Source organism: Sceloporus occidentalis, unplaced genomic scaffold, assembly GCF_023333645.1.
Source record: "Sceloporus occidentalis isolate IW3139 unplaced genomic scaffold, rSceOcc1.0.p SCAF_2, whole genome shotgun sequence".
In the NCBI taxonomy this organism is placed as follows: domain Eukaryota; kingdom Metazoa; phylum Chordata; class Lepidosauria; order Squamata; family Phrynosomatidae; genus Sceloporus; species Sceloporus occidentalis.
The window spans coordinates 205,230,650-205,246,260 of record NW_028316982.1 but is presented as its reverse complement, the minus strand read 5'-3'; the positions used below and the strand labels follow the sequence as shown (position 1 = coordinate 205,246,260).

General features: G+C 39.5%; 1 protein-coding gene across 1 annotated transcript in view; it reads left to right on the top strand.

Annotated features, from left to right (window-relative positions):
* HUNK (hormonally up-regulated Neu-associated kinase) overlaps positions 1-9,559 on the top strand; it is an 82,804-nt gene extending 73,245 nt beyond the window's left edge. The window contains exons 9-10 of the mRNA XM_089512102.1: positions 5,219-5,396; positions 7,803-9,559. Coding sequence (XP_089368228.1) covers positions 5,219-5,396; positions 7,803-8,470 — 846 coding nt within the window. The 3' untranslated portion in view covers positions 8,471-9,559. The remainder of the gene's footprint in view (positions 1-5,218; positions 5,397-7,802) is intronic.
* Positions 9,560-15,611: the final 6,052 nt, after the last annotated feature.

Genomic DNA, 15,611 nt, shown 5'->3' with positions numbered 1-15,611 from the left:
CCTACTGACTGACTTTGGTGGTGTACTTGGGAACAGCAGCCTTTGTGTACTTGGGACCAAAGAAGCACCTTCTAGCCTTATCTAGGAGGGTGATGGCTGCCTCTCCTCCTCCTCTACAAGGATAGCCTTGGGCACCATCTGCAGCCAAACAGTGGCAGGGGAAGGGGAAACAGAGCTCCAGTTGCCCAGATCTATAGAGGGGAGAAGAAGCCATCACTCCTCCAGCTACCAGCTTGCCTACATTGGAAAAGAGTTACTCTCCATTAGCATAATTATTGGATTTTGGCCTCAGATCCTGCCTGATCTCAGAAGCTAAACAGGGTCAGGCCTAATTAGTACTTGGATAGAAGACTGCCAGGAAATAGGTGAAGGCTATATTCAAAGGAAGGCAATGAGAAACCACCTCTGCATATTCATGGCTTAGGAAAAAATGTGAAATTCATGAAGTCACCATAAACCAACAGGCAATTAGAAAGTACATACATTTGCTAATATTGAAGCAATTGCATTTACATAGGTGTTGACCTACTATTCAGTAGGTCTATTCTAACTTTGACTAGCAGTTGGATTTAGGCCTGACATTTTGGAGATCTGTAAGGTGTTGAGGGAGGAATGAAAGATCAGTCTCATAATTTTGTGGTACAGACTGCTGAGCAAAAGGAAAAACTGAACATCCAAGCGGAAAAGAAAGAGGAATGAAATAGTTCCAAAAGGAAGGAAGAGATACATAAATATGTAGAATGTAGAACAAGTGTAGAATGAACAGTCCCATTATCTCAATTGGACACTTCCAAGTTTACACTGTGAAACTCTCTTTCAAATGCAAAAAGCAATGGGACCATGCAAATGTCATCCGAAAGAGAATTCCAGAGACAAAGGAACTGAAAAGGAAATTAGGTGAAGACAGAAAATAGCAAAAGACATCAAGAGGGCATTACTACAAGAGCCATAATTTAGCTCTTTAGTATGGATTATTGGGTTTAGCTCAGATCAGGCTTAGTACTGTTCTGGCCTCCTAGAGAAGGAACTATCCATAGATGAAAACTAATATATAGTGAATCAGATATGATTGTGCAAACTTTTATTTGAGAAAAGGATTGTAAACCAGAAAAAAGTTTATCCTGAGATTTAACAAATTAGATAACGGGAAGGGAGTCAGTATATTTAACTCATAAAAATAATTCTTAGTCATCATTCTATATTGGTAAGGGGGGAAGTCACCTTTCAGTGTTTCACAGAAGTAACAAGGTAAAAGACCTGAAAAATTATGAACTACCATGGTCATATGAACTGTCAAGCTACTTGAAATGAGAGATCTTTTCCTTTAGAAGGCAACCTGAGATTCTGTGTTGCTTAGATACCAAAAACCATGTTTTTTTCCTCTAGCAACAATCTCAAAAGGCAGGCATCTTCCTCCTTTTCTGTTCTTGAAGGCAAGCAGCTTAGTATCACTTTTCCTGTTCCTGAAACATAAACATTCATCTGACAGTTGCAGCACCTATATTATAGATTTCAACTTTAGACTGCTTACTGTAATATTCAATGGTGTTGACTGTGAGAGTGTTGGTATATTTTTTTAAAAAAAACAACTATCTTAGAAATTAGATACTGTGCCTTACCTTTTTTTTTGCATGTATTTGTTTTGTCATTGCAAAGACAGACAAGTGTCCATGTCAGCATAAAACACTTCATTAATCATTGAAATTGTGCCTTTAAAATATTCTAATGCCATTCTACCTCCCATTTTGCCTTAGGAACAAACTTTATCATCAGTACTGTCTAACACGTGCTGCTGGCATGCTTTCAGGGCCCCTAGAGTCTTCCATTTGACATAGACATGCAAAAAGGAGACACTTCCTCAGTGTTCTTCAGCCATTACAGACAAAACAGCCCTTTCAGTCTAGCTTGCAGCTGCAGACATCCACTTGCAAAGAGCTATTCTGAACATAAGAGATACACGAAAATGCATCAGTGTGTTACCATGGAGATGCAGGCAGACATCTCCTAGGGTCCTGCAGCGCTGTGTGGAAAATTCTTCAATACTATTTCTATAATCTGGAGGAAAATGGACAGAAGAGTTCTGTCCAGGCTTTACCATTTGATCACTTGAATAGTCTCTCATGACAAACTAGTACCCAGACCAAGCCTCCTCTAGGGCTTCTGGAACACTGCCATTACTCAGAACTAAACATGGTAGGTTTACATAAAGTGGTAAATTGAGAAACAGTACCAAATATGTGATAGGCTGTTCCTAATTTTGCTCATGAGTGTCTAGCAGGAAAGTCTGCTTCATGGGGCCCTACAGATGGTAGCCTTATTTTTCCACCATTATCTTAAAATATTGAGTATTACGGGGGGAAGTTGTTCTTATGTCTTGAGTACTAGACTTGACCTTCATCCTTTGAATTCCTGGCATCCTGGTACAGGCTATTTGGCTTCCACCTGACATTGCCACTAACTGCATCCATTGGTCAACATCACTACAATGGACAGCTTCTCCTTACTTTTGAGAGACAAGTGGCCACCAGGTCCCATCCACATGGCCACTGTCTCATGCCTCCTAAAACAAACTGCATTTTACTCGGTGTCGAATAGTGGCTGGCTGGTACCAGTTTGTTCTGGGCAGCCACTCAACTCTTACTCTCACTGTAAAAAAGATGGCGCTGTTTTTTTTGGCTCTACCTTGGAGAAAGGTAAAGTCTCCTTCTTTGGAGGTTTTTAAACAGAGGCCACATGGCCACCTATTAAGAGTGCTCTGAATGTGTCTTCCTGCATGGCAAGGGGTTGGACTGAATGGCCTTTGAGATTTCTTCCAACTCTATGATTCTACCTGGAAGTGCCAGGAATTGAACAGGGACTTTCTGTATGCAAAGCTTGTGCTTCAGAACTTAGCTAGAGCCCCTCCTTTGTCTCTGCTTCATTAACAAATAAACAAGGAGTCTTGAATGATGGTTAAAGGAAGTGGGGCAAAATGGGCAGTAGGTTTAAAAGTGGGAAGTTGAAAAGACAGAGGGTGAGGAATGAAAAAGAAGCCAAAAAGGATGGAGACAAAACTGGAATGTGAGGCTAAAGCATTTTGTGGCTTCAGGCTTTTAGTTATTTATGTAACTCTAACTTATAAATAAGTTATACATAAATAAGTCATATTATAAATAAGTTATGACTGTTCCAAAATGTTCGCCTCTTGCAAAATTTGATGCTAAAACCTCTGACAGTGGTTTGATAGTGTTGGGAGAGACAATTAAAATATAAACAGAATTACCTCTTAGTAAAGATATGGTGAGGTGGCCCAGTGTTGTCCCATTGCAACTGATGCCTTTTAAAACTGCTGCATGGTGCAACAGCATCTGAAACGAAGCAATTTATAGTGTAAGTTACAGATCCAAATGGCTGCAGAAAGTTGCATTTGGGTATCTGAACCTCACTACAAAAAGTGCCAGGGCTCTGTGTGCTAATCTCTCCCAGTACATGGCAGCTGGCCTAGCATGGTATGTACCATCTAGGAATTTATGATCTACATACAAAGCTCTGTCATGTCTGTAAGAGTTTCAAGATCTGGCTCCACATCTGTGGAATGGTCTTCTTTTTGACTTCTGGCTGAGGGAAGATCTCACTCATTTTTGTAAATGGGTTAAAGATCTTTCTCTCTGTTTCTGCAGATTAAGCTGAGGATGCTGGGGTGGTTTGTGGCTGGTGGAACGTTGAAGCTTTTATGTATATTTATAGTGTTATGCTTTGTTGTCTTTGTCTCTCACTGTATATGTTTGATGTTCCACCCTTTGGTGGAAAGGGCTAAATAAAGAAGATGATGATGATGACGATGATGATGATGATGATCATATTAACATACTGTATTATACATGGGCACAGTCAAGACAAGAGCTAGGCAGGGTGAAATATTATTGTCTGGTACATTACCGCATAGATGTGATCTACCTGGATCCCCTGCAAAAATGGAGGGCCAACTGTATACCTCCCCTTATGTGGGGATCTTTTCCAGATCCCTCCATGTAAGGGGAAATCCGCATGTGCTGGAGCCCCATTAGAAGTAATGGGACTCGTGACTGTGGCACACGGTTGCGTGGTTGTGAGTGCGCGCCAGAGGCGCCCGCTCCGTTACTTTTCCGGGACGTGAGAGGGTCTTTTCCGGTGTGGCTTTCAGCATATGCTGAAAGCTGCGTATACCACGCCCGCGTAAAATGCAGGTGCACTCTATATCTAAAATTGTTGCAGACAAGGTTTAAATTGGACAGTGCATTAAATGCACAGCAAGGGCATCAGTAGAAGGGAAAAACTTAATAAACAGTACCAAAGTAATCACTCCCATTTATTAATTTTTAGATGGTACATTTTTCAGTTGATTAAATAAAACAAGGGAGATAAAGAATTTTGTTTGTTTGTTTGCTTCTTTGTTTATTTATCATCATTGAAGGGATGTATATTCATGTTTTAACTGGTTGATCAAACGCCCGTTGCTATGAAGAAGTAGGCCTCCAACTCTGTCCCTGCTTAATCTTACCCAGGTCCAGCCATTCAAGAGAAGCAAGGACAAAAGCTTGCAGAAATTTCCGATGTACATCTCCTGTCAGATATTGGTTTCATTTTATGTACTTATCCCTCTTCTGATTTTGGTGAAACCACTGGGTGTACCACATTTAGTGTTTTGTCCAAACCCTTATTCTGAATAGGTTACATGATTCTTTCCTTTTCTCTGGTTCTGATCTGATTCAGGTTTAACAGAGACTTTAATGCAATGGTTTAGATTCTGTTTTAGATCAGGAAAAAACAATAGTACATTCTGCACTTTGGTTCATATTCTATTTGACTCCCTGATTTTTAAGGAACTGCTGGCTACCTGTCTTTGGACAGTTTGGAAAAGTTACTTTTCCTGTGAGGGGATTGCAATTTCAAAAAGTATTTTTTTTCTAAGCTCTGATTCTGAGTCATGAGTATGCTGCTGTTGCACCTAGTTTGAACTCCATTTAAAATTAAGCAATGACCTATATGATTCTGAAATATTCAGGAGTGTGCCTGTGTATATATGTGTGTGTATTATACATACACACATACACGCGCACGCATTTACTTGTAGGACGGGCTTGCATCCATTGACTTGATGCTTTCCATTTCAAATGCTAAATGTTGCTAAAATGTTGTTTTTACTCCAGCTGTGTTTTTTTAAAAAAACTTCCATTTTTTTGTATTTCTTAATTTGCAGGACAAAAAGGCCAAGGAACAAGAAACAAAAGAAGAGCTCCTTCACCCACTTCTGAAGAAATCGGAGAAAAATCCTGCTTCCTACAAAGAACCTTCCTCCTGCCTTACAACTCAAATGCAAAATGCAAAAGCCCTGTTAAGCGATCGCAGATCTAGCCAAGGTGGTGCATCTGAGAAAGGTACATAGAAGGATATTTTCTCTGGCTGTTGATCTGATTAGTGTTTGCTTCAGAAGTTGCAGATCAGAGAGAATTTTTAAAGTCAGGACATATCACAGCTCTATAGTGCAACCCTCCACAAGATTATTCAGAAATACCGCTGTGTTTGATCTATCTGTCTCTCTCTCACACACTGTCTATTGATAGTAGTATTTGTATACCAATTGATATAATAAAGTCTGTAACTGATATACATAAAAATCTATCTGATGCAATATATAAAAAAATACAAAATAGCTTACAGACAATTTAAATGATAATCAATACTTTAATACCCTCCAACAATAACACACACACACACACACAAGAAAACAGTTATTATCAGCCCGGGAACAGTTGCATAAACAGGCACATTTTCAGGAGGTGTTTAAAGGTGAATATATTGTCTGACTGTCAGATGGCATTGAGTATTCCAGAATGATGCCACAGAGGAAGCCTACCTTTGAGATGTGACTCAGTGGTATTATATTGGTTTCAGAAAAACTAACAAGGCCTATCTTGATGAACTCAGTGTCTGACTGGGGCATGCATTCAGTGAGAATTACTTCCTCAAGAAGAAGCAAATGTGATATATTTGTTTGAGCATTGGATTATGACTCTGGAGACTAGTTTTCAAATCCCCACTTGGCTGTGGAAACCCATTCAGAGGCCTTAGGCAAATCACACACTTTCAATCTCAGGGAAACCCGTGATAGGGTCTCCTTAGGGTTGCCATACGTTAGAAACAACAAGGCACAGAACAACAACAATAAGGTAGTATAACACAGCGGTCTTAAACTACTTCAATAGACATTCACTCTTACTGAGGAAACACTACCTCTGTGAAGGAAACTAGAGCATATTTTACACATAAATCATTTTAACAGTAATAGTTTTTCCCCAAGAGCATTGAGCAGTATGATCTCTTGACTGTGTTCTCAGCAGCAACATCAGACTGCAATTCCATGGAATTTTTTGGTGGGGAGAGCTATGACAGTTAAGCTGACATGGAACTGATATCAATGTAAATGCAACTTTACTGTATGCTCCAAAAACAGTGACATGGAGGTGGCTTTTATTTTGGCCTTGTCCTGTAATCATGTTCTTTTTTCAATCATTTCATTTTAGGGTCATTTTATGTCTGTCCATCTGTCTGTTTGTGTTGTTTATATGTGGAGATAACATATATATATAACATTTAAGATATAAGTGCCATGAGCCATTTTGAGGGGAGACACAAACATGAGCCACAGTTTTAATAAAACAATAATGCATATATCAGGGAATCAGCACTAGCTATTCCTTTCCACTTTGCAGATGGCCAGTGATAAATACCCACATTTCTGGAACAGCAGTATGAGAATTGAACAGGCATCTAGATACTTTCCAGAAAAGACAAATTATGTATTTTGCATAATTGCACATTCAGAAATGTGTCTGTTTCCTGACTGCCAGTAAGATCAAATTCTCACTGGCTTTTCAAAGAGGTTTCCTTCCCCTATTCAAACTTGTTATATATAATTATCTTCTCTTTATTGTCCTGTGTTGTGGTTTTGGATTGATTAGCCTGGCAAGAGACATGACAACAAATGTCCTTTGTCTAGCACTTGAAACCCATAGGACTTAAATCAAAAGAACCAAGGAAAGCCACAAATTAATGTGAAGAAAACCCTAGCATTTTGGGATGTGTGTGTTTGTGTGTGTGTGTCTGTGTGTGTGTCTATCAACAGACAGCAAGAGAGAAAGACTGATAGATCAAACACTGTGGTATGTGCAGTGTGTGTTTAGGAGAGAGATTGGATAGGAGGACACAAAGGGAAAATATCATTTAGAATAAAACATAAAATAAAAGCAAGACAAAGGAAGAAAATGTTCAATGAGAAAGGATGGTTTGAGACAGAACAAAGAAGTGGTGGTAATAATGGGTACATAGTAATGATTTCCCAAAGAAACTGGCAGGTGGCAAAGTGTATGAGTACAACTAGAGAAAGAACATGCAGGGCAACCTCCTCTAGGGCAGTAAGGAGAACATGTGGCAACTCCCATGATCCTTCACTATTCGTTGTGCTAGCAAGGGCTGGTAAAAGTTGCAGTACAGCAAGATCTGGAGAGCCACACATTCCCTTCCTCTGGTATAGGAAATAATCAGGTATACATAGGTGGGCAAAGAACTGTATTGTTCTGCCGATAATTTTAATGTTTTATTGTAATGTTTTAGCACTTAGATTTTGATAGCCATCTGAAATAATATACAATATCTATCCTCAATCATTGCCTAGGGAATTTCTTACTTGATTGGTTAATGAAAATTCTTATTTAGGGCTAAACAAACAAAACAAAAAAATTCATAGGGCTTTCCCTCTCTCCAACTTTTCTACTGTGTTGTAGATTCTCCAGGTGGTTTGAGCCCTTTCCATGAATCAGCATCAGCCAAAACAGGTTGCGTCACCTCGTATTCTTTGGAGTACCTTGAGATTCAGCAACCTGCTCCGAGGACCCCAAGGCTCACAAAGCGGCAAGATTCACCTCAACAAGAGCCCTCCAGTCCTGGCAGCCAGAACTTGGATTCTCCCTTGATTCTAAATATTGTACATTCTTTTGAAACTGGTGACAGAGAGGATCAAATAGACCAAGTTTCCCCCACACACCAGTATCGAATGCTGAGCTCACCAGTAAATTTTGGTCGGAGAAGTTCCAGCGAAAGGACATTGTCTCCACTCTTCCAGCCTGGAGGCACTTCTCCCAGTCCCACGAAAAGTCCAGTTCATCCCACTCAGCTCTCCTTCACATATGATGAAAAGAGCAGTTCTTTCCGAGAGGAAGCTGTCTCACCAACACAGCTAAATAACACATCTAATCCTCTGGGGAGTCCTAATTGTGTGAAGAGCAGAGGCCGTTTTCCCATGATGGGGATTGGACAGATGATGAGGAAACGCAATCAGTCAGTAGGATCACCAACAGAGAAAACGCTGGAAGCAAGAATGCCTCAGCTGCAGCAAATGAGTCCAACACAGATTTCATTCAATATAATGGACCCTATAAATGGACAGTGCTGAAATGTCCATACTGAAAGTTTAAGCTTATGTGTACTGCTGGTTTCTGGGACTTTTCCATAGAGGTAGTGAAGACTTGGTAGTTACAATATTTTCTCTGTATAGTTTGTCATCACATCTAATAAGAAAATTGCGGGACCACATATTTTAGTGGTGTTTGGCTAGTGCAGTTGACAAAAGGACAACTATTTTAAGTGTTGAAAAGACTAATTTCATTTTAAAGGCCTACATAATCTTTCCAAGGTTGGTATTTTTGGTACATTTGGGTTGTATCATATTACACACAAGCCTATGTCAGCAAAAGACCATTCCACTTAACAGCTTGGTTTAACAGTGAAAACAGAATCATAGAATGGCCCTTTTGCATCTAATGTCATGGTTGATGGACTTGTTAGGTAATAGCCATAATTTCTGCTTCACAGGCCCATGCTTGATTACATCACTCAAAGAGAGGAAGAATAATAACAGATAAAATGGGTTTACCCCTTGTTTCTAAAGAAGGTGCGCTCTCATAATTCATGTACAGGGATAATGAAGAAACAGGACTTCAAATAAAAGCACAAAAACTAGATGTTCAGAATGTTGATAAAGCAGATTTTACATTAAATCAGTCTATATTTTTCCTAAAAGAAAATATTCATTTGATAAGAGATGCTACTGTAATCATCTCATACTCATTTGGCCCTAGGGAAATCTGTGTTTGCACTCCTCTTCTCAACATGTGTGTGCTTAAAATAGTCCATATTCCTAAAGGCTCTGCTGAAAAAAAGGTAGCAATTTCTTCTTTGTATAGGTGTACTATTTCTGTGGAACCACCCCTCAAAAAACTGCACACAACTTGGTTTTAGCAAAATAGCATTGGAAATACTTGAAAATGTTGCTGAGAAATGCTGCATTGCATTAAGTGGAGTTACTGAAGGACACATCTGCTCGCTCCAGTGCCATTTGCAAATGGTAGGAATGGCAAGGCAGTTAGATATCAAAAATTCATTCGTGCTATGAACTGTGAAGACTAACTTTGTGAAAGGTAACCACATTCTGTACTCTTCAGCTCTTTTTAGTTCACAGTAAAGAAATTGTCTGCATAATAAAGTAGGCCTTTTTGTGAAAATAATTTCTTATACAGGGTTTTAACCAAAGACTCTTCTATGGTTTATCTGTGCCCTGCTAGCACATGAGTTATGTGTACAGCATTGTTGGTCATTGTTCACATTAGTCTGGCACAGTGGCAATTGATCACTAATGACGTGTACATCTTCCCTTTTGTTTAGCATAGATAATAGATATACATCTTCATGAAAGATAAATAAGAATAACTGGTTAGAAGGTTATTGAAAGATTGTTGATAAAATTATGGTTTTAAGTCATTTGATGACTCTTTGGTGTGTGTTTTTTTTTTTTAAAAGCATTATTATACCATTCCCCTTTGCCCCCAAGTGCTCTTGAGTCACAAAGAATATTGGATCACTTCCAAAAAAAAATTTCAAGTTGGAGATTGGGGATCTGGAATAAATAGTATAGAGCACCAACAAGATTTTTGTGCACCCATCTTTCAATAATTTGAACATCTTTGGAGGCCACATGTATATGTGAAAGTACATCTAATATGGAAACACCCTCTTCCATTGGCTTGTAATTCCATATTAGAAATAGGTTCATACCATGGGAACAGTGTTTGTTTCAGCCAGTGGCACATTTATTTAATACCAGCATTGCAGTTTAAGAGCCACACAATTTCATTCCTGTTTATGACATGGTATAACTGTGACATGGCATAATTCTTGAGTACAGCTTGAGTATGCCAGATTGGTACAGCAGACTTTGCTACTAAGATTTAATTCTTTTAAACAGTGAAATGAGCTCTTATGGCTGTGTACCACTTACTGCAGGTGTAAACTTGCATGATCAAATTTTTTGCCTGTGTGGAAAAAGATCCTTGTATGTAGAAAAAAAATGTAGGATAAAGGATGGAAGCCTAGCCTTCTCTCTGACATTCTGGTTTTCTGTGGAGGAGAATTCTGAAGTTGTATGTTCAGACAGAGTTTTATGTCTTCTCCTGTTTGTGACAAGTAGACCTAAGCTGCTACAAGAGAATGCAATGTCTGAATGTTGTGAAACTTGCTGGTGCCAAATGGACATTCATGGTGGTGTGCAGCTCACGAGACAGAAATGTTCCAGATGCCTCAGTGGGAGGAAATTCCCTTTCAGTGCCAGCATTTTTTCTTTTCCAGTATCCACCATGTACGCTATGCAGATTCAGCAGGACTCAAAAATGGGGTGGAAGAAATTCCTAACTTCTTAGCCTCCATTACCTAGTTTTGTGTGAGCTATCCAGATCTTGGACTTCCATCACATACAGATTTTTAAATTCCAGGCCCTGTTTTAAAAGGCCATGATCCAGACATGTTTGCCTCTTAATACCCTGTCACTTAGGTGGTTTTATTTACATTTATAGTTCTGCAGGTCATTTTCTTGAACAAACCAATCTGTTCTTTTAAGCTTAATCATGTTTAAAACATTTTGCAGACCAGCAATTCAAATTATGTAAATGACAACAAAAACATTGCTGCAGTGGTGTTACAACATGCTTTGTGTGTGCTTTTGCCATGCTTTGAAAAAGAAACATCCTCAGTGCTTTGAGAAGTGTCTTCAAAATAACCGCTATGTTCTGAAAGAATATAAGGACCCATGCACCACGGGAGTTTGCAGATGTTGTTAAATATATTCGATGGCCTATTGAACATAAGACCAATAAGATGATGATCAGCATACCATCGTGTGCATGCTTCAGACTTCTGTACCTGAATGTCTTGCAAGTACTAACTTGAACTATCAACTCAGGTTTATTTGGAACCCCATGAAACGGGGGGAGCAAGAAAGCTGTATTTTTGGTGAACACATGGTAAATATATGTAATATCAAAATGAAACTGTTGCTGCTCAGTCCCTTGTATTGTTGTGTGTTGAAATATGGTTATTGCATAGAAAGAGGGATGTAGGTAGACACATGTGCATGTGCGCACGAATACGTGCTTAGATACAACTTACCCTATAAGCCAGTGGTTCTCAACCTTCCTAATGCCATGAGCCATAGGTTGAGAACCGCTGCACTAGAGTAGATTATGGTACCAACCCTGGGTCTTAGGCAACCCCTGTGAAAGGGTTGATCAACCCCCAAAGGTTGAGAACCACTGATATAAGCTGTTTCCTACAGACTGGTTCACTCTTCCTAGCAACAAATAGATTAACAGTGAGGGGAGATAGCAACAATTCATAGTTAGACAGAACTTTTTGCAAACTGACATTTCTATAGAGAACTGTATCAGGGGCTACTTTTTCTTTATATATTCCCTAAGATGTTTCAGTTCATCTCATTGTCTTTGGTTCATAAGAAAATCTGAAATAATTTGTAATTGTGTGTGCGCAAGCGCGCGACATGCTCTCAGCCTCAGGGAAAGGCAATAGCAAACCTTGTCTGAACAAATCTTGCCAAGTAAACCTCATGATAGGATTGCCATAAGGTCACTATAAGTTGGAAAAGATTTTGAAGGCACATAACAATAACAAATACATATACACAAAGAGAAAATATATGCTTATTTTATTTTATCTTTATCCTGCCTTTCTGTAGAATGGGACTCAAGATGAGAGAAAGGCAAGATATCAAGAAAATAATGCATAAACAAACAAAGATCCTGTATGACAGACAAGGCTGTGATCCAACTCCTAAAACCCAATTTAACAGACAATCCACTACACCAATTATAGGAGTTCTGTGGCACTGGCAAGTGGGATGCTGAAAGATTATGCATCCAACCCCTTCCCACCAGTGAGCCGCAGCATGATAAGCTGCAGCAGTGACCCTGAAATAACTCCTTGTCATTTTTTGGGTCATTTTCTTTAAGGAAATGATTGTCCAAATCTTCAGCCTGGCTGCAGAGGGAGCTCCAGTAGACCCCCACAAGGAGGTCATTGTTGTTTCTCTCCCCTTTAATTCTCAACAAAATGCTCTTGTAATTTGGCAGATAGCCTTCTCTTGTTGTTGTTCCCCATCAACTGGTATTTAGTGGGGGATGGTGCCTCTCATTCTAGAAAAGATTGGAATAGGTGAGGATTTTGCGGTGTCGGGGTTTTATTTTTACTTTGTGTTTTTTCCCCTTTTTGGGGAGGGTACCATTCTAGGCAGAATTTTTACATTTATAAACTAAAAGCCTCAGAATTCTGTAACTAACTTCATCAACAGCCATGACTTTCCCAGGCTTTGATCTTAGGACAGTGGCAATTACCGAGTCTTGTGGTAGAAAAAAAATCATAGTTGAACTTGTTTTGGAGGAAGATGTACCTTTTAAAACTTGTCCCATATCTCTCACAATTCTACTTCATTGAACAAGGCTGGGCTGCAGTACAGTATTTTGAAACGGAATATTGTGTCCAGTTCTGAGCACCACAATTTAAAAAGGATGTTGAGAAACTGGAGCATGTCCAAAGGAGGGCAACTAAAATGGTGAAGGGTCTGGAAACCATGCCCTATGAGGAACGACTTAGGGAGCTGGGGATATTTAGCCTGGAGAAAAGAAGATTAAGAGGTCATATGATAGCCCTGTTTAAATATTTGAAGGGATGTCATATTGAGGAGGGAACAAGCTTGTTTTCTGCTGCTCCAGAGAACAGGACCAGGAACAATGGATGCAAGCTATAGGAAAAGAGATTCCACCTCAATATTAGGAGGAACTTCCTGACAGCAAGGGCTGTTCGACAGTGGAACAAACTCCCTCAGAGTGTAGTGGAATCTATTTCCTTGGAAGTCTTTAAGCAGAGGCTGGATGGCCATCTGTTGGGGATGCTTTGATTTGTATTTCCTGCGTGGCAGGGGGTTGGACTGAATGGCCCTTGTGGTCTCTTCCAGCTCTGTGATTCTATGATTCTATGAAACAGAGAAAAACTTCTCTTTATCCATCCTATAGTTTATATCATTGCGTGCCCTTTTTCCTACATTAAAAGCTGTTTTTAAAAAATCCTTATGAGGAATTGCTTTAGCTCCTTGACCAGTTCATTTGCCTTTTTCTGTACTATGCCCAGCATTGCAGTTAAGAAAAGAAATCAGAGCAGATATTAGAACTTACTTCTAATATCCCCTGATGCCTCTTTCCTGAATTAATAAACTAGAAAAAGGCTGGTGATATATTTCTTATCCCAAGACCATAGTACTTCCCTTAGCTCCCCTTGTTTTAAAAGTTGGTTCTAAACTGAGAAGCTGAGATGAAAAACTTTACCCCTCTCAGTTGGTTATCTTCCTACTCAAAGAGCACTGGGTGTTAAGATATATAGACCTACTACAGTCCTTTTGATAAAACAGCTTATTAGTTTGACTTACTGGCCTAAATCAGGTTGCTGGTCCTGACTAGAGGGGATCCAGTGAACCAATGGGATTCCAGTGGTTTTCAAACTGGGGCAGGACCCCTGTGTGTGGCTTTGCGTGCAAGAGTTGCTCAAGGGAGTGCAAGATTTGGAGGCCCTGATCCCTCTGTCGCCTCCTCCTCCCACTCTGCTTCCCAAACATTTTCTGTCCTGGAGGTGAACAGAAAGGCAAGGGGGGTGCTTAGAGCAGCCACCTCTGTCTGAGGGAGAAGGAGAAAGAGAAAGAGGAGAAGGAGAAGGAGAAGAAGAAAGAGGAGGAGGAGACTAGGGAAGAAGAAACTGAGCCATTGCTGCTGTGTCTCCTACCTACCCCATCAGTGTTTCATATTAAAATATAAATATACATGAATGTGTGAATGAAAATATGCACACTAAACAAACAAAATACTTTGATTCATATGCTATGTTAAGGGGTGTGTGAGAGACATCGGTAAGTAGATGTAAAGGGGGTCACAATGGTCAAAAAATCTGAGAACCAACGGATTAACCTGAATGATTCACCATTCAATGATTGAAGGGGTCAGCTCTAATTGGGAGTAACCACCAAGATGCTATCCACTGTGCGTAGTAGCTAAAGAATCTGGGTTCTTGTGAATGGGCAATGTTCTTCCATAGACACTGTACACTATTGCTCTGCCCATTAACCTAAAAGTCAGTATGTACCATTCTCCATTACGTGATCTTGAAAGAATATAGGCTCTGCCAAATTTTTAAAATGTGCAATTCCTATGCACTGTTGCCTGTTTCCATTCTACTGAAGGCTACATGGAAAACTACTCAGTAGGGTTGGTTAAACTGAATTTAGCTTTTCAGTTAAACAAACAAGAACACACAGTTAAATGGATGCCTTATTTATTAGAGCATATCAGCAAAGATGCCTTTGTCGCATATTCTCATCTTCATTTTGTTGCACACATCCATTTTGATTACTGGCAACTTTTCTCTGGCCATTCTGGGTTACTGATTTTAAAAAAAATCAGGGAACGCAGGCAAGAAAACCTTGAAGCCTGTAATTTGGTACAATTAATACTGCATCATTTTACTCATTACTTAGTTACTTATATAATGAATATGCCACTTTTCCCCAGCAAGCTATGCCCCAATACAAACACTACTTATGAAAATACCTTGTGGAAAAGAAAAAAACAGTTTTTACAAATATTATTCTACTGAAACAAAATGAAATCAGTGTAACACATACAGTATAAATTAAATCCTACAGTCAAATCATCTCGGCTTAACACATAGGGAGCAAAATTAAAATTAACAGACCAAAATAGAACAGCATTAACAGCATTAAGGCTTTATTGCAGGCTAAGGACATTCAGCTTAGGTTAAGCATAGTTAAGAGGGTGGGGACCACAGCTTGGACTGTAGTTTCCAAAATTACTTAGCTAACACAGCTAGTGGTTCTGCTGGCTGGGGAATTCTGGGAGTTGTAATCCGCCCCCACTCCACTTTTTTGAGCTCTCCTAGCGGCCTCTGACTGATCTAGACCAACAGCAACAAAGAGAAAAGGCTGAGGATTGACAGTTGCCCTAAGTCCTCTCACAGGCATATTCCAAGACTTATATTTCTTCCAGATATGGTCTTCCTTTTACTGCACTCATAGTACTAAGGATGCAGGTCGATATGATTCCATTTTTAATATGGAGGCAAACGTTTGCATGAACATAGCAAGCAACAGCAATGTGAGGAATTAGAACGCCAAGTACCAGCTATGTGTT